Raw genomic sequence first — 26,587 nt, 5'->3', positions numbered from 1 at the left:
TACTCCTCCTTATGAAAATATCCTCACACATGAGGACATTATTCATGAGGAATAATTAATGAGGAATTATTCATCAAGAATGTTAAGAAGACACAAATGTAAGAACTTATATGAACATTCCACTTTTTTTTTTTTTGCCTCTGCTTCTATCTTTCTACTCTTCTTTGAGTGTGTCATTGACATTTCAAAATGCCATTTGTTTTATCTTCTATAGATGAACAGTTTCATGCCTTGAGCCCATTGATCCTGGCCTGCTTTTCCCATCAGTATAAAATCTGGCTCTTAATCACAATCAGAAGAAATCAAGCCTTCCCATGGTGGCCTCTAGAAGCTGGGATCCCAACGTTCAGAGGCAGTTCCCTAGTCACACATCACGGATTGCTGTATCCCTCCCAATGCCCTCTCTGGCTATAGGGATCTGGTGTAGCGATGTCTTCCTAAGGTTTGGTGGTTTCTGAGCATGGAAAGGTAGAGGCTCATGGAACCATGAATCTGGTTCTATTGATTCTCAGATAAGATCCAAACTACCAGACCAGTGGTTTTCAGTGAAGGCTAACCATGTTTCTATGACAGTCAAAAGCCCACCTAATCAAGAGAACTCTGAGTCGAAACTCAAAGTGTATGAGCACTCTCCTTATAGAAAACTGCAAACTGCTCAACAGACCCATGAACTTATCGTTGATAAGTGCAATCTTAATCTTTATAAAAATGCTAAGTCATGAGAGTAGCAATCGTGAAAAGAAGTAAGAGATATTGTTTATATCACCCTTTCTCCAAATTGTTCAAGGGGGTCTGATGATTTACCTAAGTTGTTCATTTTCTGTCAGATACTGAGGAAAACCAAGTTTGACTGCCCCGATTTCACAGATAGGGGTGAAGTTATAATGTTTTAAGGCATGAGGAGAAGAAATGGCACTTTTAAGAGGTCTAATTCAGTCGAAAGACTTTAGTCAAAAGACCAAAAAACTCTCAGGACAAGTATAAAATAACCGTAGAGTACCAGATTATTAAAGCTTTCTGCAGCACTCTCTCTAGAATAGGTAGAGTGGGAGAGAAGGGATGACAGGGCAGGTCTTCACCTGCTGGTGGTGGCCAATGAGCCAGGCTATCAGAATGCAAGGGAAGGAGGATGGGACCATGAGTGGAAAGGGGAAAAGTAGGGGTGCTACCCTCATTATAAATTCAATGATTAAACAGAACTAACCCGGGTGCAAAATTACTTTCCAGTCCATTCTTGCCTTATCAGTGCTATGTGGGCCTTTCCTTCCCTGCAGCCATGGGTTCATAGCCTTATCCTTCTTTTTTTCTTTCTTTCTTTCTTTCTTTTTTTTTTTTTTGAAGACTTTATCTGAATTCAAATGGGAAAGAGGGAAATCCTCTTCTGTCTTCCACTTGAGATTTACTCCCATCATACTCCTTCTACCAGGGGAAGCCCTGCTTTATTGTTCATAGATATTCCCAAGGGATTGACAGCCCTTGGCTTCAGGTGCCAGGCTAAAGATTCTAGTGAAAGAGTTCTTACCCACAGAGATGAACGTCACTTCTATGCTCTTACTGCCTCTGGCTCCGTAGGTGCTGATGAACTCACACACAAAGATGCCCGTGGTTCCAGCCGACCCACTCGGACACTGGGTTCCGTCTGCCTTGAGGGTGTATCTGCTGCAGCTGGACTCTAGGTCAGTTTCAGGGTTGCCTGCAGTGACATAAGCAGTTCTTTTGCTATCACAGTTGGCTGACTCTTCCAACTTAAGAGCAAAGAGGCCAAATCAGTGAAAAGGAGCTATTATTTAAATCAGATTTCCTCTCTTTGGAGCAGGAGTATGGTAAGGTGGGTAGGTCTGCAGACTCAGGAGCTGGGTTGCCTGGCTGCAGATCCCAAACTACCACTCACTAGAAGGGTGGTGTTGAAAAAGTCACTAAACTATTCTGTGCTTCAGCTTCTCCAGATGCAGAATGGGGACAACTAATCATAGCTATAGGCCCAATTGTAGTCACATCAAATGAGTTAATATACAGAAACACTTAGAATGGCACCTGGTCAGGGCCTGCCCCTAACACAGACCATTAGTGATGGTCACTGGGGTAGGAAAAACAATAATTAAAAAAGAGAAGTAAGTTGTTTGGATTTGATTTCAACCACAAGGAAAAAGATGACAGATTTTTACACCATTATTATTGAAAGGTGAAAGAAGTCTGGAACATCTGATATTCATCTAAGAGAAGTTCCATCAGAACCTGTCCTCTCTTATTAATCTATATATTTTCATGGAAGCTTCAACTTCTTGCTTTCTCAGGTTAGCAGCAGTTCCCCCTTCAAAATACCTCCTCTTCCAAATTTTCCTTTCCGGTCCCAAGACTCCATGCCACCCAGCCATCTTTCCTTCTTCCAATGCCTCATTAACTCCCTCCTGTGATATTCTTCTATTCCAGTCCCTCTGGTCTCTCTTCTCTAACCCTGCCTAACAGCATGTCCTCTTAAGGCCTTCCAATCAAACACTGTCAATCAAACTTCCAAAAATCAAAGAAAAAGAGTAAGCCTTCTGACTAATTCCAACATAAATGCATCATCTTTTCCAGCCTTGCCTGGATGATCACTGAGGTCTGAAATATTTTGACTGCCATGTAACCAGTTTTCCTCCCCAGTCCCCATACATCAATTTCCACCTTCACCCACTTGATAGGATGCACTCCTAGCTCAGAGGAAGTCTTCATTTCTAAGGCTTATCTCTCCACTTGTTTTTTGAAAACCCACTTCTTCTACCTCTTCCAGGACCTCATTCCACTCTTTATCTTTCCTGTCCCTTGTGACTTTAATTTTACCTTGTGTTCTTTCACATCAACCACCCAATCTACCCAAGCCTTTCTTTCCTAGAACAATCCTTCCTCAACCTGAAAGCTCCCCTAGCCAGCACTGTATTTCCTTCCCCTCCTCCTACCATGTGGGTCTTGTATTCACTATCTATGGTCTTTTACTTCCACCAAACCAATGTGATCTGTCTTTTCCCCCCTAAATGCCACCTCAGGTGTTCCTTTAAGACCAACTGTGATGTCCTCTCTCCCATATCCAGTGGCTTCTTCTCATACTACCCAGCATCCCTTTCCGTGGGCCACCTTCCCTGTCACTTGGCTTGCTTGATTCCATAAGTCTCTCCTGCTTATCTTCTCCTCATTCCCCCTTCTGGGTCTCCTTCGCTGTGTCTTTTCCTTCTGTTCCCTTCACCAATGCCAATGTTCCTTTTCCCCAAGCATTGTGATATTCACTCTTTCCTTAGTTTTTTCTCCACTCTCTAACTGGACAATGTCATTCACATCCATGGCTCCTATTTTGGATCCTATATCTGGATGGCTCCTGACTCTATCTATAAGAGAAATGTTCTTGTTGTAAACTCTAGAAGCAAATTCCCAAATGCCAGTTTTGTATCTTAGGTATCTCCAACTCAACATGTCCAGTTAAGAACCGATCTTTCTTCTCCCTTAACAAAGCCTGCACATTTTTTGTTTCTCCTCTTGCCCCTGGCAGCTCCCAGAATTAAAAGTCGCAAAGTCATCTTTAACTAATTGTTAAAGCATTTCTTCACATTTCATTTCCATTTGGCTGTAAAAAGCATCTGGTTTATTCCTCTGAAACATCTCAGCACTGTCTTATCCACTCCAACCCATGGTCTCTCACCCCGCCGCATTTTCTGTTATCTGCCAATTATATCCAGTTGAAACTGGATCTCTATTTTCAGTTCTTTGCCCCTTCGATCTGTATTGGCTACATACCTTAAAGACTGTGTTTCTAAAGTTCGGTTCTGATCATCTGACTTCTCTCCTTTTAGCTTTAAATCTTACCATTGTGCACAAAATAAGATGGAATCTCCTTAAGTATGGTATGTGTATTTATTCAATTTCAATCTGCCTCTGTACCCTTTATCTCATTATATAACCCTCTCTTAAAAAAAACACATCTTGGGATCCCTGGGTGGCGCAGCGGTTTGGCGCCTGCCTTTGGCCCAGGGCGCGATCCTGGAGATCCGGGATCGAATCCCACGTCGGGCTCCCGGTGCGTGGAGCCTGCTTCTCCCTCTGCCTGTGTCTCTGCCTCTCTCTCTCACTGTGTGCCTATCATAAATAAATAAAAATTAAAAAAAACAAAACAAAACAAAACAAAACAAAAAAAAAAACAAAAAAAAAACCACATCTTGTTCTGGGCCTTCAACGTGTCCTATAGCTTCACACCCTCATGGCTATATTCACATCTAGAACAATCCCTTTCTTCTTCTTCCTCCTGTTGATGCTTACTTATCTTTTGAGGCCCAGCCTTGCTGTCAAGTTGATGTGCAGGACAATGAGTTTCCAGAATGGATAATATAAAGAGATGTACAGAAAAAATTATAATGCATAGCAGAGAGGTTTCATAAGAGGGAAATAAATATATTATGGAGGTTGAAGCAGGGGAGTTTTCTTGGAGACTAGGGGAGATTTCAGAGAGGAATGGAGGTTTGCTCTAGGTCTTAAAAGAAATGGTGGCTGGAGTATTCTGGGGTACAGTTGTATGTGCAAATCAGTTCACCTTGGAGAATGTGGTCTAGTAGCCTGCTTCAGGAGCCAGGCCAGGTGGGGTGGGGGTGGGGTGGTAAAAAGCCCCTAATCCCATTCATAACTCAAGTGGCTCCACTATAGCCTGCTTTGCATACCAGGCATATGGTTCTCAACCAGGGGGTGTTTTTACCTGCCTGGGGGACATTGGCATTGTTCAGAGACAGCTCTGATTGTTACAGCTGGGGGTTCTACCGGTATCTAGTGAGCAGAGGCCAAAGATGCTGATAAACATCCTATAATGCACAGAACAGCTCCCCTCAGCAAAGAATTATCCAGCCCCGAATGTCACTAGGGCTGAGGTTGAGAAACCCTGCATCACACAACCATACAAGATTTTGCTTGAAGAAAGCTTCTACAGTTAAGTTGGAAAATCACTGGTGGGAAAAAATTACAGAATCTGTGGCTTGCCTTTCAGGGGACAAACAGGAAAGGGAGTGTTGATGGGGTGGAGGGGAGTTATGTTGTCATTCTGTGAGGCTCATACCTGTAGGTACAGAAGGCCTCCAAAGAGATGGTATACTCAGAAAACAAAAGCAGGATCTCTGATTGGCAGCATTCACACTGTATCCATCTAGTACCCCACTGCCCCAGTACCCAGGGCCAGGGTCTTTGCCCCTCAGGGTCCTGCTCTAGAAAGTACTGAATGCAGCTAATAAGTTGGTATTGCGCTTTCTGGAGAAGAGGTGGCTTGCGATCACAGGTTTGGTTCTCAACAGAAGCAAACTCTCCACAGAAGATTTCCCATCACACTGAGGAAAAACGAAAGGATGGGTTTTAAAGCTATCAACATTATCAGAAAACAGTTCTTGTGGCAGATTCAGTGTATTCAACTTTATTTTAATTGTTTACATTTATCATCTTGGTTTTTTACCACACAAAATTTTGGAAAAATGAGTACCATTATCAATATTTAATGGACAAAAGTGAGAGTCACTGGCCCTGTGTCAGGAAGAGGACACATGGCAGAGCTGGGATTGTGGCTCTTCAGGACTAGGTATTATCCTCCTGGAGAGCACAGGCCCGTAAGAAAATTTTTTCCAGAACAGAGTAATTGGCTCAAGTTCTCTCTTTTTCTTTTATCCAATTCCGTGGGCATTCCCACAAGTAGAGGAATCACTATATAAAATCAAATTTATCCATGGCTCATTCGGAACACATAGAGAAACATGGAGGGGGAGAAAGAGCAAGGCTGGGGCGGGGCATGCCTCGCTACTGTCAGGGAGAGATCCTGGGCAGTGCACAGAAAGTCTCAGTGTCTCCTGTGTAAAATGAAGAACTGGACTAAATGCGTGGTCCTCACTCCCCTTTGCCCAATAAAATCTCCAGTGAAATTTAAGAAGCTATACCACTGCCTGTGATGTGGGGACAAAGGCAAAATAAATGCAGATAAAGTTCGGTTGCCTTATAACCTGCAGCTCACTGGCAAATACTTAAGCCAGGCAAAGCTTCCTGCAGGAAGCTCCCAATCTTAATGTTAATGCCTTGCCGGAGGAAAAAACAACCTTAGCCTGACAATAGTCAGGGCTTCAGGATCCTGTGAGTCTTCTTCAACATATGAAAATCTTTTTTTGGAAACTTCCTTCGTCTTTATGTTCCCCAACTCCAAAGTATACAACCAATTGCTCCTCACAACCCCAGTGCATCAATTCCTTCCCATGGGTCCTGTCCCTCTGCTTTAATAAAACCACCTTTTAGCACCAAAAATGGCTCAAGAATTCTTTCTTGGCCATTGGCTCATGGACCCCACATCAAACCACATCACCTGGACCCCAAACCCAGAGATCCTGGCATGGTTTCTCTGGGGTAGAGCCCTGGCAGCCGGACTGTTTCACAAACCTCTGGGGTGACCCTCACGTGCAGCTCGGTTGGAGAACACTGCCTCTGGCGTCCTCAGATGCCATGTACCACTTCCAGCTGCTTCTCTCTTTAGGGCTCACTTCAAACCCTGAAGCCAGCTGGCCTCTAGACTAGGCACTTCATCAAGTGTCTTGAAAGCCACAGACTGATTTCTACTCAGTAAAGAAAAACAGCCATTCTCCCTTCATTATATCTTACCGATGCCCTGTTTGGCAGCAGAAAAACCAAACCAAACCAAACCAAGCCCAAACCATTTGAGACAGCATGCAAGCACACCCGATAATATATGCTTAAACATTTCAATGGGGCAATCAGGAAGAAAAGATGCAAGTAAGGGGACTGTGGAGTTTAAAGTTGTTCCTTTCATGTCCTGCAATGTCACAGCCACGAGGGAGCCGGCACCCTCTTGTCACGATTCAGTTGTTTTATGAACACTCCACGTGATAATGGGCCACAGGAGTATGGTAGGCAGGGCCACGAGGAAGTTTATGAACTCATCTGGGAACTGCTCTAACTTGTGGGCAAGGAGGGGATTAAGGCTCCATTATTTTTTCTCATCCCACCGTATAACAGCTACAGTCAGATTACAAACTCTGTTGCTCTTCATTTCCCACAATTAATCAATCCTTTTCCACGCAGGCAAAGCCAGAGACCCCACACAGTCAGGCTAGATGCTGCAATAATAATAGAAACTATTACCATCTCTATCATTACTAGTGGTAGTAGTGGTATTGATACTATTACTTCTGTACCATTATCATTTGTATCATTAGTTGCTGCCCAATGAGTCAAAAAGGAAGCCCCTTCCTATTCAAAAAAGACCACCCTCTTTACGCTAGAAATTCTATCACTTGCTGATTATTTTCTGTCTTATCCCTTGTGTGTGTGTGTGTGTGTGTGTGTGTGTGTTTTAAAAGATTTTATTTATTTATATGAGAGAGAGAGCATGAGCAGGAATGAGGGGCAGAGGGAGAGGGAGAAGCAGACTCCTGGCCCAGCAGGGAGCCCAACAAAGGGCTCAATTGGAGGACCCCAGGATCATGACATGAGCCGAAGGCAGATGCTTAATGGACTGAACCACCTGGGTGCCCCTCCTTTGTGTTTTGAAAATGAAATGCTTCTGAGATGAGGTGGTACATTGAGTTCCTTATGCTTTGGAGTGAATTATTTTGCTAGACTGTCTCCTATTGATCCCAGAAAAATGGGTGCTAAAGAACTGGTGGAATTGGAGAGAGAGAGAGAGAGAATGAGAGCACGAGAGAGCGCTTCAGAGCAGGGGAGCTGCAAGGGGAGGAGGAAGGCAAGGTGCCCAGGGCAGAGGCTAAGCTCATCAGAGAAGGACAGTGCAGGTCCCCGGGAGGCCAGCCCTGTGGCAGGAAATCCATTGTTCCGCCTGTGCTTCGGCTGCACTGGGCATTAGAAATGTCTGAGCACTGGTGGCCACAGCGAGGTCCCTGAGCATCTGTTCTGCAGACTTCCTGGCTCCTCTGCCAGAGGGCAAGGTTTTCACCTCTCAGAGCTGAACGCTTATTAAGTCAGAACCAAGGGACTCTGCAAGGTCTTTCTCCCATCTGGCAGCTCCTCCAAGGTGCCTACACCTCCTCTTCCTGAAAAATCAAGGAAGTGACTAAATGTATCATGTGCCAACAGTTACCAGATGCCTTTCCCATTCTTCGGAGTATTTAAAGTAAAATACTAAAGCAGCAGGTGAGATGTGCTTTGCGAATAGATGGGCTCAGGATAAGTTGCATGTAAACGAATCACTATTTTATTTTTTTACAACTTAATGGAGTCTGATAGCATGGCAAAGACTTTGTAAAAGAAAACCTTACCACACTGATGTATTTCATGGGAAAAGCCACATTTCACTTTAAAGATATTTTAGTGTAAAGATGAACATATAAAACTGTCATTTCTTAAGGAAGGATCGGGTCGTGTTACATGAAATTTCTAGACAAAAAAAGTCTTCCGCTTCAGAACAAGCTGCCAGATCAGCTTGCTCCAGCACTGGTTCATCAGGCACGGCTAAAATAGTTTTGCCAAGGCAAACACTGGTCTTGTGAAATAAGACCTGAGGTGAGTCTTCTTTTTTCTTACTTTCCCTATTGTGACAACCTTGGATAAGTCAATGTAGACCTCAAGTTCCTTATTTGCAAACTGGAGGCCAAAAAATGCGAGCTTCAAACTTGTGATCAAGGTTCAATGTGCTCAAAAGTGATAACACATTTTTAAAACATTGGTCAATCATAAACCATTACACAAAACAGAGTCAGTATCGCTCTTTTAATTTATTATCACCATCATTCATCAGTATAAACTGGAGGGTAGAGAATTTCCAGTAATATCTCAGATCTAAAAGGAAGTCAAGCAGGATCAGAAATTGACATGGAACATTTGAGAGATGAACAGGTCTACACAGAGAGGTAAAAACAAACAAACCAGAGATAGAGAATTGGGTAATACAGAAGGATGTGGGACAGAGCCCGAGACGTGAGAAGGACAGACACCAAGAGAAGAGATACAGAAAAGTTCCAAGTCTGACTGCGAAACAAAGCCAATGGCCTCATCCTTAGCCCTTTGCTGAAGATGAAGAGGGAAGGAGGATGGGGGCAAGGTTTTCTACAGGCAGGAGATACTGTGGACCTAAGTCATCAGGTCTTCTCAGCTAGGAACTTGTCTACAATCCAAGCATGACGTTTGTATGCACATATTTTTGGAATGTTGTTTGAGAATAGCGAAGCTGGAGCTGGCATCAAGCCTAGTAACATTTTTACAGACTAAAGTTTGGGAAAAAACAGCCATCTGACATTTCCTCTCCCATCTAGTGCATCTCCCATTTTTACTTGGCCAAGGGGCACAAATGTATATGCAAAAGGCCATCTGACATTCTTACCTGGAATGTTTATTTTCCCCTCCTGCTTCCATTCTATTGTGCTCCAGTTAGCATTAATCTCACTGCAGCAGTTCAAAGATATAGGATTGTTGTCGCACGTCACCTTCATTTCTTCAGTTGCCAGAATTCGGATGGGCGTGACATCTATTTTTTTTCTGGACTCATATTCAAAAATATCTAATGTCAGCTTGCAAATATATTCACCTGCATAGAATAAACAAATGAATTTGTTTAAAAAGATTTATATATTTATTTGAGACGGTGAGAGGGTGGGGTTTGGGGGGACAAAGGGAGAGGGAAACAAAATCTCTAGCAGACTCTGCACTGAACACAGAGCCCGACTTGGGCCTCAATCTCAAGACCCAGAGATAACAACCCGAGCTGAAACCAAGAGTTGATGCTCAACCGATTGCATTAGCCAGGTGCCCCTAGAAATGCATTTTTTTATTGCTACGTATATGGATTTCCTTAGACGAATGATAGCCTCATCTCACGTGTCATGTCAGGACTTCACGAAGCATTGTTTTCAAAAGCATCCAAGACTTGCTCTAAGAAAACCCTAAAGAAACATTCAAGAAGTGCAGAAGGTCAATGCAGATCATTTCTGATGGCACAAATTAATGAGTAGAGAGATGTTCTAAGGAAGGAGCAGAAATCTCAGTCTTTGCTAATAAGAAAAAAGGCATGGGGATGGAAGAGGTAGAAAGGAAAAATTGGAAAGCCTTGGAGACCTAGAAGATCGTGGATGATTTTGGCATCTATGTAACTCTGCGGCAAAATCAGAATCAACAAAGATGTAACAGGACCCATGTGTCCGCAACCCAGCTTCTCAGTCAGGGAAAAAGAGATGCCCCTGTTGACATCTGGGTTACAATGAGATTATTAAATTCTAGAGTTCAGGTTTAAAACTTCTGCTTTTAAGTTTGGGGTGGGTGTTGGGGAAGGAGAGCGGGAGGTGGGAGGGTTTACAATGGAATCCAAGAAAAGTGGCCAGAGGGTGAAGGATACATTCACTCCCCCGAGGAGGATGGTAGTTTCACAGGAGTATACCTAGGACAAAACCCATTAAACTGTACCTTTTAAATACGTACAGCTTATTATATGTCAATTCGATCTCAACAAAACTGTTTACAATTTTATAAGGATTAAGAACAAAAGCCAGCTTTTTGTCTCAGTTTTCAACTCATAAGCCCTTGGTAAATGTGGAAATCTGTTTCTGTCTGCAAGGCTAGCTTTGCTTACTCATATGCCATGGAATTCATTTTTAATTTCGGAAAGTTGAGCGTGGTGACTTCTCTTCAAAGAGGAAAACACTATATGTGTCTTCCGTGGTTTGCTTCTTTACGAGCTCTTTATCCCTTTCCCGCACCAGTCATTGGCTGGAAGCCCACCTGCATCCCGCTGGGTGATGTTGTAAATCGTGAGGCGGGAGACTGAGGTCATGTTGTTCAGCACGGTGGTGTAAACCGAGAATCTGCTGCTGTTCTGGATGTCAGAGTGCCTTTCAACATGGTGCCAGGACACGTTAGAGGACAAAACGTCGGTTTCACACATCATGTTTACCGTATCCCCTTCAAAAATGATTTCTGGTATGATGGTGAACTTAGTTTCATCTGAAAACCCAAAGAAAAGATATTAAAATCCCAGTGCAAATGAATGGAATTGATACAACCCACCAGACACCACCACTACACAGGGCTGTGGTGCTGTCTAGAAGGAGGCAATACATCTCCCTCATTCCAACCCTGGATCTCTTGTGTCTGAGGCCCAAAGAGTTACCACCTGCCAGATACCAGGGATTGGCATCCAGTGTGGAGTCTGGGCACACTCAGTTGCCTTCATTGGGAGTAATGGGGATTCCAAAGCTAATTGCGATATTTCATATAGTCTGGTAGAAAATGCTCATTGGCTTATAAAAAAGCCACACCAGCTCATTTAAACCTCAAGTTTCTTTGCCACTGACTCAATGATATCAACTACTTCCTGTTGATAACAGGTTATCTTATAACACTGAAAGCTCGGTCCTATGTCTCTGATGCATTATAAATGGGGAGAAAATAATTTCTTGTAATAAAGTCTGTTAAGAATTAAGAGTTTTTTAAAAAGACTTCATACCCATGGGCCGTTAAGAAGGAGAACTTTATAGACACACAGGCCCAGATTTGAATCCTGGTTCTGCGCCACACATCTAGGGAATTTACTTAGCCTCTCTAGGCCTCAGCTTTCTTGTCTGGAAAACAGGAGTATTGAGAGCTATGGGGAAGTGATTTGGGTGAAGAGTAGCTTTTATTCTTTTCATAGTAAAAATCTGGAGAACCATGGCATTAAGTCATTTCACAAAGAGAAATAAAGCACATTTGCTATTTGTGTGTGTGTGTGTGTGTGTTTATGGTTGTCCTTTGCTTACACAATATGTGGGTTTTTTTCCCCTTTAAGCTGTGTTTCTCATTCTACATCTTTCATGAATTCCACATATTGAGGAAATCAGAGGCACTGGATAAGGAAGTTCTGTTAGAGCTGTTGTACATGGGTTTCATGCTCAGGCCAGACCCTTTCCATATTGTCAACATGGGACCATGACACCATAAAATTAATTTGGGGAGCTATGATGTTCTAGTCAAAATATCAAGGGGTCTAAATATCTCATCACTTTTTTAAGGCTCCCATATAAAAGAAGATCTTACAATATCACACCCAACAAGGCCTCCTGTGAGCAAGGTAGCAAATAGACACAGAAGTCATATAGACTTATGTTACTTACTAGGTGTTGTTGAGAAAATTATTTACCCTCTCCTTTAAAATGGAGATCACAGAACCCATTTCACAGGATATGAAAGGACACAATTTGTGTGAAACAGGGGACTTAATAAGAAAAGATACAATAACAATGTGTCTCTTTTCATCATCACAGTGGCTAACAATAACAACTAGTATGACTGCCGGTATCATGTGGTTATATGGAAGTGACCATGAATTTATTAGCAGTGATTAAAGAAAGGGACATTCTGGTTAAGCGCCCCTGCTAATTAATCAAACAATTATTTTAAGGATGAGTATACGACCAAATAAATGGAAATGTTTGGAACATTGTCCTGTACCCTCGGTATTTCATAAAGACTTAAAATAACTTTCGGATATGAGCTCAGTCATTTAGCTTTTTTTTCTTTCTTGTTCTCTTCTTCTCTGCTGCCCCCAAATATAATTATAATTAAAACAAAGTAAAACCAAACAAAACCCAGTCTTTTGACCTTTTGGATATTTATACTCTAGGTAAATAGCACCAATGCTATGGAGAGCAGGATGATGTGGGAGCAATCCTGTGGAAATGCACATGACCTACGTTCATGTTGATGAACGTTTAGGCTGTGCACATCACAGAATCATTCCAGTCTTCCAAGGAGAACAGAGATGGATACATTCTGCAGGAATGGTGGTGAGTGTCATCCACAATGACTCCACTGCTCTGTGGAAAATAAGGCCACAAACTCCAAAGCACTTTTGTGAACTGTACTGTTAGCACCATGTTTCTGGACCGACAATAAGCCACTAATCAGTCACACTGCCAGATACTTACTCTTTTAAAAGGTTGACTATCCTCAACACAACTGAAATTTGGGGGAAGGAGTAATCATAATTGAAGCTTACCAATGCTTGATTCTGATGGTCACCCATGCCCTCAGGGTCATAAATATAAGGAATTCTTCAGGGCAGAACATGTGTTGGTTGGGGGGTTGCATTAGGGGTCAGGAGATGGGGGGCATCACTGGAAGCCTTCCATAGGAGCTTATACTCTTAGGCTACTTACTCCCCTTCTTTTAATTTACCTGTTTTCTTTCTTTTTTTAAATTTTTTTTATTTATTTATGATAGTCACAGAGAAATAGAGAGAGAGAGAGAGAGAGAGGCAGAGACATAGGCAGAGGGAGAAGCAGGCTCCATGCCAGGAGCCCGACGTGGGATTCGATCCCAGGTCTCCAGGATTGCGCCCTGGGCCAAAGACAGGCGCTGAACCGCTGAGCCACCCAGAGATCCCTAATTTACCTGTTTTCACCTGTGTTGTTGCTATCTTATGTATTCTGAATTTTTATTTTGCTTTTCTTCTTGCTTGTGTTGTAGTACTTTCTTACAATTATGTATCTTTCAATATTTTGTTTTTAAAAATGATCTGGTGTCTAACAATACCAGAGAATGTAAAGACAAAATTTATGAAGCTGTTGTGAGGATGGATGGCCTAATCCCTGAGAAGGGGTGCCCTTTCTCCCAGATGTGCCTACGACAGTCCTTTCAGAGACCTCCCTGATGGGGGACTGTGTCACCCTAAAGAGGAATCACCTTGAGTCTGGAACCATGGACCCAAATTAGCTAGAATATCCATGAGCAAATTCTTACTTGCCAAATCTAGGCCCAGCTGGCTTTCTTTTCTATTTCCCAAGTAACAATAGGTCCATCCACCTAATAACACAACAGAATACAACTCTGTAGCCATTTATAAAATGGAGGCATACATCTAACACCCCCATTTTTTTTTTATCATTGCTCTATGTGTTCCAAAGCAGGGGTTCTCAAATTTTCCTATGCATCAGAATCACCTGGAGGGCTTGTTAAAAACACCATTGCCCTGGTTGGTCTGGGGTGGCCCTAAGAGTTTGTATTTCTTTTTTAAAGATTGTATTTATTTATTTGAGAGAGAGAGAAAGCATAAGCAGGGGGAGCAGAAGGCAGAGGAGAAGGAGAAGCAGGCTCCCTGCTGAACAGGGACCTGCACCAAAGGCAGATGCTTAACTGACTGAGCCACCTGGCACCACCAAAATTTGTATTTCTAACAAGTTCCCAGGTGGTGCTGATGCTGCTGGTCTGGGGGCCACACTTTGAGAACTACTGCTCTAAAATAACAGTGTCAGTTGTTTCATATCTGTGCATTTTGTAATATCCCAACCCCCACCACACTGTTAGTTTTTGGATGTTTGGGGCCTTCTAATTTTTTTTAAAAAATCCATAAACCCAGATGGCTCTGTGACCCTCTTATAAAATCTCTCTACCCTGCAACCACCCTTCCAATTGCAATGATATTAGCCTGGTTAGGAGTCTCTGCGACCACGCCTCAGATGGGGAGGTGGAACATAAACCTCTGTGCCAGGAACCAGAGTCTCTGTCCATGGAGGACATTAAAATGGAATTTCCTAGTTTCAAGCCTAATGATAAATACCATTACTATATCTAAATGGGATCCATGTATAGAAAAGACATGGAGATGTCCTACTTACTGCTAGTAACGGCTTGAAAGGAACTGTAGTCCATTCTGTAGGTCTGATTCAGGTTCTGCATCACTTGCTCATTTGCTTTATGCATCAATTGAGGTGATGGTGTTGTAGTCTTCACCTCATATGTCACAACCACACTTCCGGGCCTGGATGGAGACCACTCAGTTCAGTAAGGTGGGTAACTGACCTGGGAGAGTCTAGATCCTCAAGGTTTATTTGCAATGGACAAACAAAATGGCAGGAATAGCCTGGGTACTTTTATCTTCAAAGGTTCATTCAAGTCAACCTGTTATTAAGCTCTAGTTGAAAGCCTGAGGCAGGACTTGCACACTCAAATGTACGCAGACAGGTAACACAAATGAACAAAACAGTCAGACGGGAATGAGTGAAGTGAGTCACAGAAGTTGGCCCTAGGATGGCAGGCACAACGCAGATACTGCTGTCACATGGGCATGCTGGCCTAGGGCACCAGATAGGTTGACTGTCAAGGGAAGCCAAAATCCTGAATGTTTCTGTGAACATTGTTTATCTTGAAAATTGGCAACTAACTCCCTAAAACATTGTGCTAACCTGCTTAGGACCACCATGGTGGCCAATTCCAGGGGAAGCCAAGAACACAGTAGCGTGCAACAGGGTGCTTGTGGCTGGTGGACAACTTTTCTTGAATAAAGGCATCATGCATGGGAAATATTTCATTTTATATTTTGGAGCTCTCTAGACTGCAAATTTTTCCCATATCTGTCTGTAAAATTCTTGCATGCACAGAATAAACACAGGGCTTTTGCTCATTTTCCATGGAAGTAGATACATATGTAAGAAGCAAGTTTCTGTTCTCAGCATTGCTTCTGTCTTTAAGCCCCCAGTAACCTGTATTATCATCACCTCTACCAAAGTAGTCCTGTTGAGGGTCTTACATGATGCCCCTTTAATAGGCTTTTTCTCCTTCTCTAACATATTGGTCTCTGCCATTGGGTAGAAATGATCTGATTACAGCTTCTTACCTGAACCCTGTCACAGTCACCAATTTGAAGCCTGGTAAAGTACTGTAACCTTTCCAGAACTGGAAAACAAAGTAAGACAAGTGTCATTGTATCAAGGTCCAGTGAGAGATAAGTCAAAAAATTTAAAACAGAGTAAGAAACACATATTCTTTACCACCCCAGGTAAAATTTTTTCCTCTATTTTTTATTAATGCTGGCATCAGCAGATCCTTGAAGAGGTAATTCCTATCTACCTATATCAGGCTGGGTCCTCCAAGAAGCAAGCACCAGATGAAATGTGCGGGGAGTTTTACCCAGGGAAATGCCTAGCAAAGAAAATGGGGAGGTTTCTTTGAATACCAACTCACAGGAGACTCCTTTTAATTCAAGTCACATTTGTAGGCAGATGTTATATGCAAAGCACTGTGCGTGCAGGGCACTGTGCCAGGTACGTGGAGGGGTGGGATCTGAAGATTAATATGACACTCTCTCTTTCCACAAAGGTATATAATTGATTGATGTGTGTGTGTGTGTGTGTGTGTGTAAGCTTCTCACGCTGTGCAGAACTATTACATGCCAGATATGCAAATCAAGTGCCCAGGAGCTCTTCAGCACTTTGGCATGGCACCCATGGAAAATGAAGATAATTTCTGTGGTATAAAAGGGTAAGCAGGGCAGCCCTGGTGGCTCAGTGGTGTAGCGCCGCCTTCAGCCCAGGGCCTGATCCTGGAGACCCGGGATCGAGTCCCACGTCGGGCTCCCTGCATGGAGCTTGCTTCTCCCTCTGCCTGTGTCTCTGCCTCTCTCTCTCTCTGTGTCTCTCATGAATAAATAAATAAAATCTTTTAAAAAATAAATAAATAAAAGGGTAAGCAGAGGCACTCCTGGCCTGAGGAAGGGGCTTGGCTGCCCAGAGAATTAACGGAAGTCAATATCTCAGCCTACTTGTAATAATTTGTAGCACACCAATTGGGAAGCTGTATTGAAGTTAATTCAAGCAAAGCATTTAGGCTCAGATGAATTAATCCAATGTAAAGCACTTAGAATAGTGTCTGGCATACAGCTAACATTCAGGGAATATTCTCTATTTTTATATGAGTAAATTTAAATCTGTCTTAAGTGAGAATGCCTCCATATCTCTAATATAGAATGGTCTGAAACCCGCAGTACTAGCTTTAGGCTGATCTGCCCAAAAGATGTTAGGGGCTTCATCCAGGGGGTGTGTGAAGACAAATAGAAATGTACCATCAGGCACTTCTAGACCAGGTTCTTGTATCTCTGAATAAGATTCAGTGAATTGATGCCACCAAATCTCAGAATCAATTCTACCCTGGGAAGAAGTTCCACCTACAGGTCATGATGATGTCAAATCATCCCCTGAACGTTATTTGATTTGAGCACTTCTTAATCCATTATCCCAGATGTTATAGGAATAATTTCAATGTCCATATTCATAAATTCTGACAGATTCAAGCAAATCATCCACTGTAAATGCAACAGATTCAGTTCAATCCAAACAGCTGGTTGGTTAAGGGGTTCCCAGGGCTAAAACCTACCGCTGTTTCCAGGTCAGTCTTGTAGGACCTATAGAGAGCAGAGGAAGAATTCTTGAGGTCCTCTTGAAAGCCCACATTGAGTCTGACTGACATTCTTAAAGTAACATCTGCTGAAAAAACGCAGGGCAATATTTCAAAATCTCGTGTTAGCATGTGAATACACACAGGACGGAGAAACATTTGCTTGAGTTGGTATCAAATGGCAAATCAGCAAAGAAACATTTAATGAACAGTTGCTTACCTCCCTGGAGCTGGCAAAAAGGTCCCTTGGGAGGTAGTCCTTTCAGGCAACTGCAACGATGCCCTGCAAGGGAGCTGTCATGCTCTTGACAAGTGGGATTGTGGAGGCACTTCTCCTGAGGCCACCTATAGCCCGTCTCACAGGAGCACCAGATTTCATTTCCAGCAGGTCTGCAGACTAGCATTAGCCAGAACGGTGAGGAGAGAGAGGATGGTCACCACCTTTACATTTATAGATAAGTATTTATACTTGTAGAATATCCTGACTTGACTCCATATTGCCTTCTGGGAAGTTCAAGAGTATTACATGAGATTCATGTGATTCCCATTATGCATCACCATGTAAAGGATGACTGCTCTGACTACCTCAGGGGATGATGCCTACAATGATAACATGAAAAACATATTCCTGGACATACAGTGTATGGTAGCCAGTTTCAAGGATGGGCCCTGACCATCCTATTTCTGAATACTGACACCTTTTTGTAACTCCTTCTCATACTGTACTAGGTTAGGTCTGTGTGTCCACAGAATATGGTGGAAATGATGATATATCATTTCTGATATTATGATGTAAAAGACACTGTGGCTTTCCTCTGTGATCTCTCTCTCTCTCCCCCTCTCTCTCATCACTTGCTATGGGGTAGCCAGCTGCCCAATTGCATGAGGACATGTCATGGAGAGGCTGACCTTGTGAGGTACAAAAGCCTCCTGCCAACAACCACATAAATGGGCTTCAAAGTGGATTTCCAGCCAGAGTTGAGCCTTCAGAGGACTGCTACTCTGGTTGACAGCTTGACTACAACCTCATACAATCTGAGCCAGAGCCACCCAGCTAAGGTCCTCCTGAATTCCTGGCCCTCATAAACCGTATGATACAGTAAATGTTTGTTGTTTTAAGATGCTAACTTCTGGGGTAATTTGTTAAGCAGCAATAGATAACAAATACAGAATACAAATACAATTGTGCCTTTTACATTTCTAATCAAATGTGAACAACCCAAACAGTTTCTGATTCCACTGGGGACATTAGAAAATGCTCTGAAAACAGAATGCTTTGAATTTATTTTTAAAACTCAATTAAAGCCATATCACTAGGAGCTGTCTGTTCTAAGGATCAGCTCCTAGGCCAAGGCCCACAGAGTGACTACCCAAAGGAAAGCCATCAAATCATTGTTCCTGAAATAAGAAGGATGCTCAAGCTCTAGTGAATCTGTGGACATTGATGCAGTTTCATGCTTCAGCACTGACAGGAAGTGGCATCCAAAGGGAGCTATGAAGCAGCCATTTCAGGTTCTGCTAGTACATATGAAAAATTAAAAAATTGGAATGCATAGATGATATTGATGGACTACTTAAAATATGAGAAATCAAAAAATTTTTTAAAAACAAGAATTTTGTTCTTGCCTCCATTTGAACATCATAAAATCCAGTATCTCTCAGTGCTAGCAAGGCAGGAACTTTATTTAAGACAAGCTTCCCAGGTGGTGGTGCTTGAGAACTAGGACAGCTGGCATAACTTCAGAAAGAAAGCAGTAACCAGAAGGCCCAATCTCATAGCCTGGAGGTTTCTAGATTATGTCTTGCTTCCAATCCGGATGTATACCTGGTTTCTATTTCCTGACCTATGATGCCAGAATGAAGGAAACTTGCCACTTATTAATACCTGAACCAGTCCTTGCTGTACCCACTGATTACCCAGAGGCATGGCACCCAGGAGTTTCTCATGAAAGACTGGGCAGTATCTTGGGATGTATTTTGTGACAACCAATACACAAACCACCAAGCAAACATGTGGCCACCACTTGACATAAGGACCCTGGCTGCAGAATTTGCCAATAGGAGCTTCATTCTGGAAGGATGTGAAGTCATAAAATCCATATCTCAGGGCTTTTTGGCTTATTTCACTTGCCTCCTAAGTACAACAACCTACTCTACTAGTAAGGAGCTCAGACAGCCGTTCCCCTGATATATCCAACTTTCCATTCTGAAGCAATGGGTCTTTGACTCACCTGTTGTCACCTCAATGCTTAAAATGTTGGTGGCCAGGTCTGTGCTGTTCCCTGGAATTGGGAAACTGAGGCTGTTCACATAAGCTTTGATAGGCTCCAGGAAGGAGGCATTTTCAAAACTGATCTCCACATCAACAGTGTACTCTGCAGGTACTGGGCTGCTGGAGGCAACTGGAAGGAAAGCACAGGAAACCATGAGAACTCACCATGGATGGCAAAGAGAGAATGTGGCAGGCAGCCCAACATTTCAAGGCAATGACAGGACTATGTGGATGCTGGACGTGGCAGCCTCGAGGGATTTCTAATGAACCTTCTTAGAGAAAAAGAAGTTTGTCAACTTGTCACCACCCAACACCCCCTTCATGGTGTTCCCTCTATGACTTGCTATTTATTTATTTGTTTGTTTGTTTACAAGGAATTATTTATTCATGTGAGAGAGAGAGAGAGAGAGAGCAAGCAGGAGAGGGGGGCAAAGGGAGAGGGAGAGATAACTTTAAGCAGGCTATGCTGAGTGCAGAGCCTGACATGAGGCTCAGTTTCATGACCCTGATCTCAGGACCTGAGCCAAGACCAAGAGTTGGACACTAAATTGACTGTGCCACCCAGGCACCCCATGACTTCACTATTTAAAGGAGGAAGGTGGGACGCCTGGGTGGCTCAGTGGTTGAGCGTCTGCCTTTGGCTCAGGGCATGACCCCGCGATCCTGGGATCGAGTCCCACATCAGGCTCCCTGCATGGAGCCTGCTTCTCCCTCTGCCTGTGTCTCTGCCTCTCTCTCTCTGTGTGTCTCTCATGAATAAATAAATAAATAATCTTTTAAAAAAATAAAGGAGGAAGGTGACTGCTCTTTCTGGTCCCAGTGTCATGGTGTCTGGTCCCAGTGTCATGGTGTCTGAATTTGAAAGATTCACGGGCTAAGTTCAGGACTTGTCCTTGCTCTCCATCCTCTCACCCTCTTTGGTTTCCAAGGTCAAGGATTGCTATGTTGAAATGTTGAAACTAGACCAGAAGGGGCAAGAACAGAAGCAGGGAGACCTAACAGGGGGACCTTAGCAACAGTCTAGACAATAAAGCCATGGTCCTGACTCAGAAGAATGAGTCAGCATGTTTCCAACACCATTCACTTGACATTCAAGTATTTTGAGATTTGAACTATGCATGGCTGGAAGACCTCTGGGAAAAGTCATTCAGTTAATTCCCTTTGCTCTTTGCCTACGCACACAGCATGGGCTCTTAGTTCTTACTGTGTATCCCTGGTGTCCAGAACATGATAGGTACTCAATGAAAGCAAAATTCACAGATTAGAATGTAAAATAAAAGATATCTCCAGCTCTTCATCACCTTTCCAAGTTGTCTCCAGACTGAATGACTCTCTGGCATTCTAGATGCATTTGCTGTCCAGCACACAGCCACCACAGGAAGCCAGGTAATATATATACCAGAGTGTTTTTTCATAGTTTCCTGTATCACATCATGTGTGGTTCACTAGTTGTAAGCTTCTCAAGGGCAGGGACTATTTCTTCCACTTCTCATGGTTTTACTCCATCTGACATGGAGCTCACCACATAATAAATGTGTGCCCAATCATTTCTTGTTAAAATTATGACTCTCTGAGATAGCCACAGATTCACCTCCCTGTCACTGCCAGAATCTTTGGCCCATTTTTGGCTGAAATATATTACAGGAGCAGAGACCAAGGGCTAGTTTTGTAGCTCATGATGAGCCTTCAAAAACTAGGAGAAAAAAAAAAAAAAAAACTAGGAGAATTTTTTACACAGATGCATTGAGAAGACAAGTTGTGGCTTATTCTATCTTATCAGCCAAATAAGGAAAAGGTTAGTGAATACTTGCAAAACAATTACTTTAAAATTTAACCCAAAGCTGGAAGTATGATGTATATTTTGCCATAAGTTACAATTCTAGGTATGTTTTCTAAAAGGGCAAAGAATTTTCCCACAACATTGCCAGATTTGTTTAAAATTTCCCAAGGAATATTGATTTGAAGCACTAAAATAGAGTAAGTTTATTATGGGAAACACCAATGAATAAATTTTTGTTGTAGAAGCTGAAATATCTGTTTACTTATAGTGGTAAACTATGTCTTAGAAAGTTGCTTTTATTCATCAACCTTTCTGAGAAATTATTTCATTTTGACATCCATCATTCGACTTGCTCTAATTAGCTCAAACTGTAAAAAAGAGTCTTTGCCAACTTTTTTAAAGGTGAGAATATATTTTAAGGTATGTTTCCTACCTATAAAAATGTAATTACAAGTAGAACAAAGTGACTTTTAAAATCCAATGCAGAAGCACAGTCTGTCATGATACCATGGTGATGCCTCTAATTTCCTGTTTTCTTTCTGATTCTTCAATGGTTCTGTGATGAAAACAAGCTTCCCAGAAGAACTGTTAACCTTAATTTGTGTGATCCTAACTCTAGACACGATACGTTGCCCTCTGGGAACATTTGCAAGGAGGGCGGCCGCATGAGATTTACAAGGTCTGCCTTGAAGCACATTTTTTTTCCTGAAAAGTAATGCAGCAATGTTTATACCCTCCAGTGTATTTAGTTCCAGGATTCTCTTCACAGTAGGCAGTCTATCTCCTCCCATGAATCTAAACAGGATATCCTAGACGGCAGGGATTTTTGGAAGAGTGGAGTCAATAACAATCCCACATACCCCATTTCATCAACCTCATTGTTGCATCCCAGAGTCTGACCCTGGCATGGCATCAGTGCCTTCCCGAGCACCATTCCTAACTGCTCATCCTTGAGCCCACCTCTTTGAGTTATTTTCAGACATAATTGCAGAACAAGTGTGTGTCTGGAAAGCACATGGTGATTCATGGATGCATCATTCCCCACTGAAACCAAGGCAGTCCTTCCAGTGAGATCTTACAGGGAGCTGAGCCAAAAGCTTAACATACTAAGAGGAAAGTTCCTGTGCCTTTAGCAAATTCTCTTCTATGGGATTTGTGCAACTAAAATGAAAGCACCAGCTTCCAACATCCTCTTCCCCTCATCTACCTTTAATGTTCTTCAACTTCTATACAAGTTTCAGAATAACCTTCCACCTGAGTGACACTTCTCCCTAGAGATCGGTAAGGATGGGGGATGTCCTCTAGAGAAGGAATATCTTCAGCACAAAAATAGTCAATTCTTCAAAACAGTTTCAACAACATCATAATAATTCAGAAGGCTATAGGCGTGCCCTTGGAAGTAATCTATTCCAGTGGTCCGCACATTTGATTGATGATTATGTATACCTAGAGAGTGCAACACACACGGATACTTTGGAGCCTCAGCCCAGGTGAGTCAGAGTGAAATTTTTATGAATTAGGCCTAGAAATCTCAAATTTTTTTTTTCAATTCCTGCTAGTGATTCTGGTGATCACCCAGGCTTGGGATTTAATGTTTTAATTCAAACGAGAAAACCAAGAAGGTAATCCTGGAGAGCCAATATTAGCACCTAAACTTGTGGGGGGTTTTTTGTTGTTGTTTTTTTTTTTTTTTTGGTATGTGTGGCTTTTTTTTTTTTATTGTTTGTTTCTTTTGGGTTTTTTTGCATTTTTTTTTCTAGATGCCTTTTGCTGCTGCTCCTATGGGGGCAAATAATTAGGTGGTCTCCAAGCATATTTGTTCAGCTCTTCAGTCATAACAGATGGATCACAAATGCTCAAAATAACAGCAATAATCATAATAGTAGCTGCCATTTATTCACTGCCCGGTAGGTTCCGGAATCATGAGGAGAGTATGTATACACCAATTTGGAAATGATAAAACTGAGGTTTAATGGGTTGAAGCCACATGAATGGCAAACATCAAAACTGGGATTTGAAACCACATTTTCCTGACCATGTTACTTTAACCATTCCCTGCCACAGTTCCAATGGAAGAAGATAATGAAGGTGATCATTTTGTAAACCCCTTGTAAACCACTGTACCATAAAAAGAAAAAAAAAAAAACAAGGCATTATTATTAAACATGTCTTTAGTACTAGTGTGGAATTCTTAAAGTAAATTTTAAAATAGAAGCATATTCAAGGGCAAAAATACTAATACATGGAGGAATTATCTAAAACTTAATTCTATTTGTTTCAGCATAATAAATGTCTTAGAAATCCACACTGAGGAGGGTACTTCAGTGGCTTGGTGGTTGAGCATCTGCCTTTGGTTCACATCGTGATCCCAGGGGTCCTGGGATCAAGTCCCACATCAGGCTCCCTGCCAGGAGCCTGCTTCTCCCTCTGCCTGTGTCTCTGCCTCTCTCTCTGTGTCTCTCATGAATAAATAAATAAAAATCTTAAAAAAAAGTAAAGAAAAGAAATCCGCACTAAGGAAGAATGTATTGTGACCCCTTGTCATTGGCACTCATGGATTTTGACATTAAGCCTTGCTAGGTTTATTCATTTGTGCCTTAATTTAAAGATTTATTGATTCATAGTAACTTTACTATTTATGGACATTTCAGGCACTGTGCTAGGGACATGGGGTAAATAAAAGAGGCAAAGTTCTACTTCCATGAAATTTCTAGCCTCATGTAGGAGGTGAAAGTAAGTTGAAACTTCACTGTCGGATAGTTCTGAAGGGCATGGGGAAAATACAGCAGGATAAAACAACAGCGGAAGGCAAAATGAGGGTAGTGTGCTTTTTTTGGAGAATGGTTAGAAAGGACCTTTGTAAAGCAGTAAACATTGAGCAAAGATGCAATTGAAACAAGGAACTGTCACATGGATATTCGGGGACTACTCTCCCCAGGAAGAGAAAATAAGCACGAAAGCCATGAGACAGTGATTTCCACGGCTCATCTGGAGAACAGCAAGAAGATGCCCCTCCTGATCTGGGTCATTCCTTCTCCTCTTGTGTCACAGTCCCACAGGCAAGACACATGGAGCTGCCACCCGGCCTTGTGTCCCTGTAAGGCCCCAGGGCAAGTGCCTGACTTTAAAGAAAAGTAGCTCAGCTGCTCAGGTGTCAGCATGACCTGCCTGGATGGGACCACTCGCACTCACAGCCCCCAGGCAGGTCCACCCACGATCTGAGTTAAAAATCCCAATTCCTGCTCCTCTGGCCTCTCCCAAATCTGAGGACTTCAGAGTGGAGGAGAGTGATGTTCCTGGTCCTGTTCCAGGCTACACGGGACTCAGGAGGAACAGAGGCCAGTCTTCCCACCTCTCTATAGAAGGCCCTTTAGAGGCCCTATGTGCTCCTCCTTTGCAGCCTCTGGACCATCTGATTCCAGAGAGTTTAACATGTTTGCTTTTTCTCGGGCTTCTGTGGCCTTGTGTTGTTTGCCTGAACTTTTCTGATTCACCGATGTCCCAAGTGAAGGTAGGGCATCCCAGGTGTCATCGGTGTCACAGATGGAGGCCTGTCAGCAGGCCCAGAGACACAGACCAACCAGGATTTCCCCTCTCCTTTCCCAGAAATCGCTGCCCACCCCACCACACAGTACTTATCTTAAAGAGACATTTCTGGAAAGTTGGCCACAAACTCCAACAAGTGGTTCTGGGTCTTAATCATAGCTGTTTAAGCAAACAATACTATTTTTGCCTGGCAACTCTAATAGGAATCATGGCTTCTCAGAAGCTGGAGCCTAAGCATATGGGTAAATTAATCTCCCACCTGCCAAAGAATGAAGCCTGCTAATTCCAAGAGAGAAATGAGTTGATGTGATTTTTTTTTCTCTTGACCAAAAGGGACAATGCTTCTTCATCCCCAAAGATTTGGCTCTGCTGTTTCTCACCCTCAGCTTTGTAGCAGGTAAATATTAATACTAGTAAGTAGCAATTTGGCAACAGCACTTATATCCTACTATATCACTGTCAGCAGATAGTCAAAGGATCCTGTTCTCCCTTTAGGTTTTAGAAAGGTTTGTTCACACAAACCCACCAGAAACCCAGGTTATGGCTCGCTGGCAGGTGTGGATGGAGGGGAGGGTGGACAGCATTGTGTGTCATAGAACACTTGACTGTCAAGTCTGGAGAAATTAATCAATTCTGCTAGTTTGTCTCATACCCTAGTCATCAAAGTCAATCCCATGTAAAATTCTTTTCCCACTAAGATGAAGACAATGCTCCTTACTCCCTACCTTACAAAGCTGCTCTAATAATCATGGAATGGAATCTCATGAGCAAGAGCCAGAAACATGTTGAAAACTAGAACTCTGCACTATGAGCATGGACATTAGAGACAGAAAGAGGTGGGGTGAAGTACCTTCTTTCCTGGGCAGGCCATTTAATCTCAGTAAGCCATACTTTGCCATCAGTATAAGGGTAATGTTTTTTTCTGCAGAATTGCTGCTAAGGAGTTGGCATGAAGACCCCTGGCAAATTATGTGGCAGTAAGCCAGGCTGAAACAGCAGGTAGAAATAATAATATTAATTATAGTAAATGTGAGGATTGTAGGACATGCAGAAATCTGCAGGTGGGTCAAGAAATGCTAGTGCTATTCCAATCAGGTCTTGCCTTTTAGAGAGTTAAAGCAGACACACAACACTAATTAGAAATTAAAAGAAGAAAGCAGTCCCAACACATGGAAGGTCAACCCTAAAACCAAGCTCAGACACCAGGCCAAGAGCACCTCCATCTTGAGATCTTACTCTGCCACCACCTTCCACCTGCTTAATGCACTAAATGCCACATGTTATCATAAGAAAGATTAGGGCCACAAAAAAAAAATCCCAGATCTGTTCCTCAACCTGGAGAATGCACCGCATTTCCTGGACGCAGTTGAAAAAGGGCAAGCGCACCCTGGGGCTGCTAGGTCGCAGAAAGATGGAGATTCCCACGCTGGCAGCCAATAATCCAATGTTCTCACTAGGTATGTACTAAAATGTAAGCATCTCCAGCACAGGGTGATGGATCTTTCTCAAAAATGTATCTGCTAACAGTCGTTCCTTTTGAAGCCAAAGAAGAACACGTGAGGACGTTTCAGCCCAGGGCCTACGAACATTCCCAATGAAGCTCAGAAACCTGGCCTGGAGAACTCACAAAGTGACGCCGAGAACACGTTTGTGTTACATCTAACCAATAAGAAACTTCTACTCTTACTCCCCTCGGAAGATGAACCGTAAGATTAAATTTGGAGCTTATTGGCAAGCCTCCAAGATAAGATTTCTATTCCAGCTCCGGGTTTTACCTCTGGCCTCCGTACCCCCCAGACACCCTGCCTGTGCACTCTGGATCACTGCTGCCCTTCATC

General features: G+C 42.7%; 1 protein-coding gene across 7 annotated transcripts in view; it reads right to left on the bottom strand.

Moving 5' to 3' along the window:
- The window catches only part of ADGRF5 (adhesion G protein-coupled receptor F5), a 102,509-nt gene that overhangs the window by 20,678 nt on the left and 55,244 nt on the right, over positions 1–26,587 (bottom strand). For 5 of the 7 annotated variants that reach the window (XM_077903742.1, XM_077903743.1, XM_077903745.1 and 2 more), the window contains 8 exons: positions 19,383–19,553; positions 17,372–17,548; positions 17,131–17,240; positions 15,596–15,654; positions 14,598–14,740; positions 10,726–10,947; positions 9,335–9,538; positions 1,523–1,693 (listed from right to left, as the gene is read on the bottom strand). In XM_077903742.1, coding sequence (XP_077759868.1) covers positions 1,523–1,693; positions 9,335–9,538; positions 10,726–10,947; positions 14,598–14,740; positions 15,596–15,654; positions 17,131–17,240; positions 17,372–17,548; positions 19,383–19,553 — 1,257 coding nt within the window. The remainder of the gene's footprint in view (positions 1–1,522; positions 1,694–9,334; positions 9,539–10,725; positions 10,948–14,597; positions 14,741–15,595; positions 15,655–17,130; positions 17,241–17,371; positions 17,549–19,382; positions 19,554–26,587) is intronic. The other 2 variants (XM_077903744.1, XM_077903748.1) reach the window with 1 other exon arrangement.

The sequence above is a fragment of the Canis aureus genome, chromosome 7 (genome assembly GCF_053574225.1).
Source record: "Canis aureus isolate CA01 chromosome 7, VMU_Caureus_v.1.0, whole genome shotgun sequence".
Taxonomy (NCBI): Eukaryota; Metazoa; Chordata; class Mammalia; order Carnivora; family Canidae; genus Canis; species Canis aureus.
The sequence above is the reverse complement of the archived record's forward strand: the minus strand, read 5'-3'. Positions and strand labels throughout refer to the sequence as shown.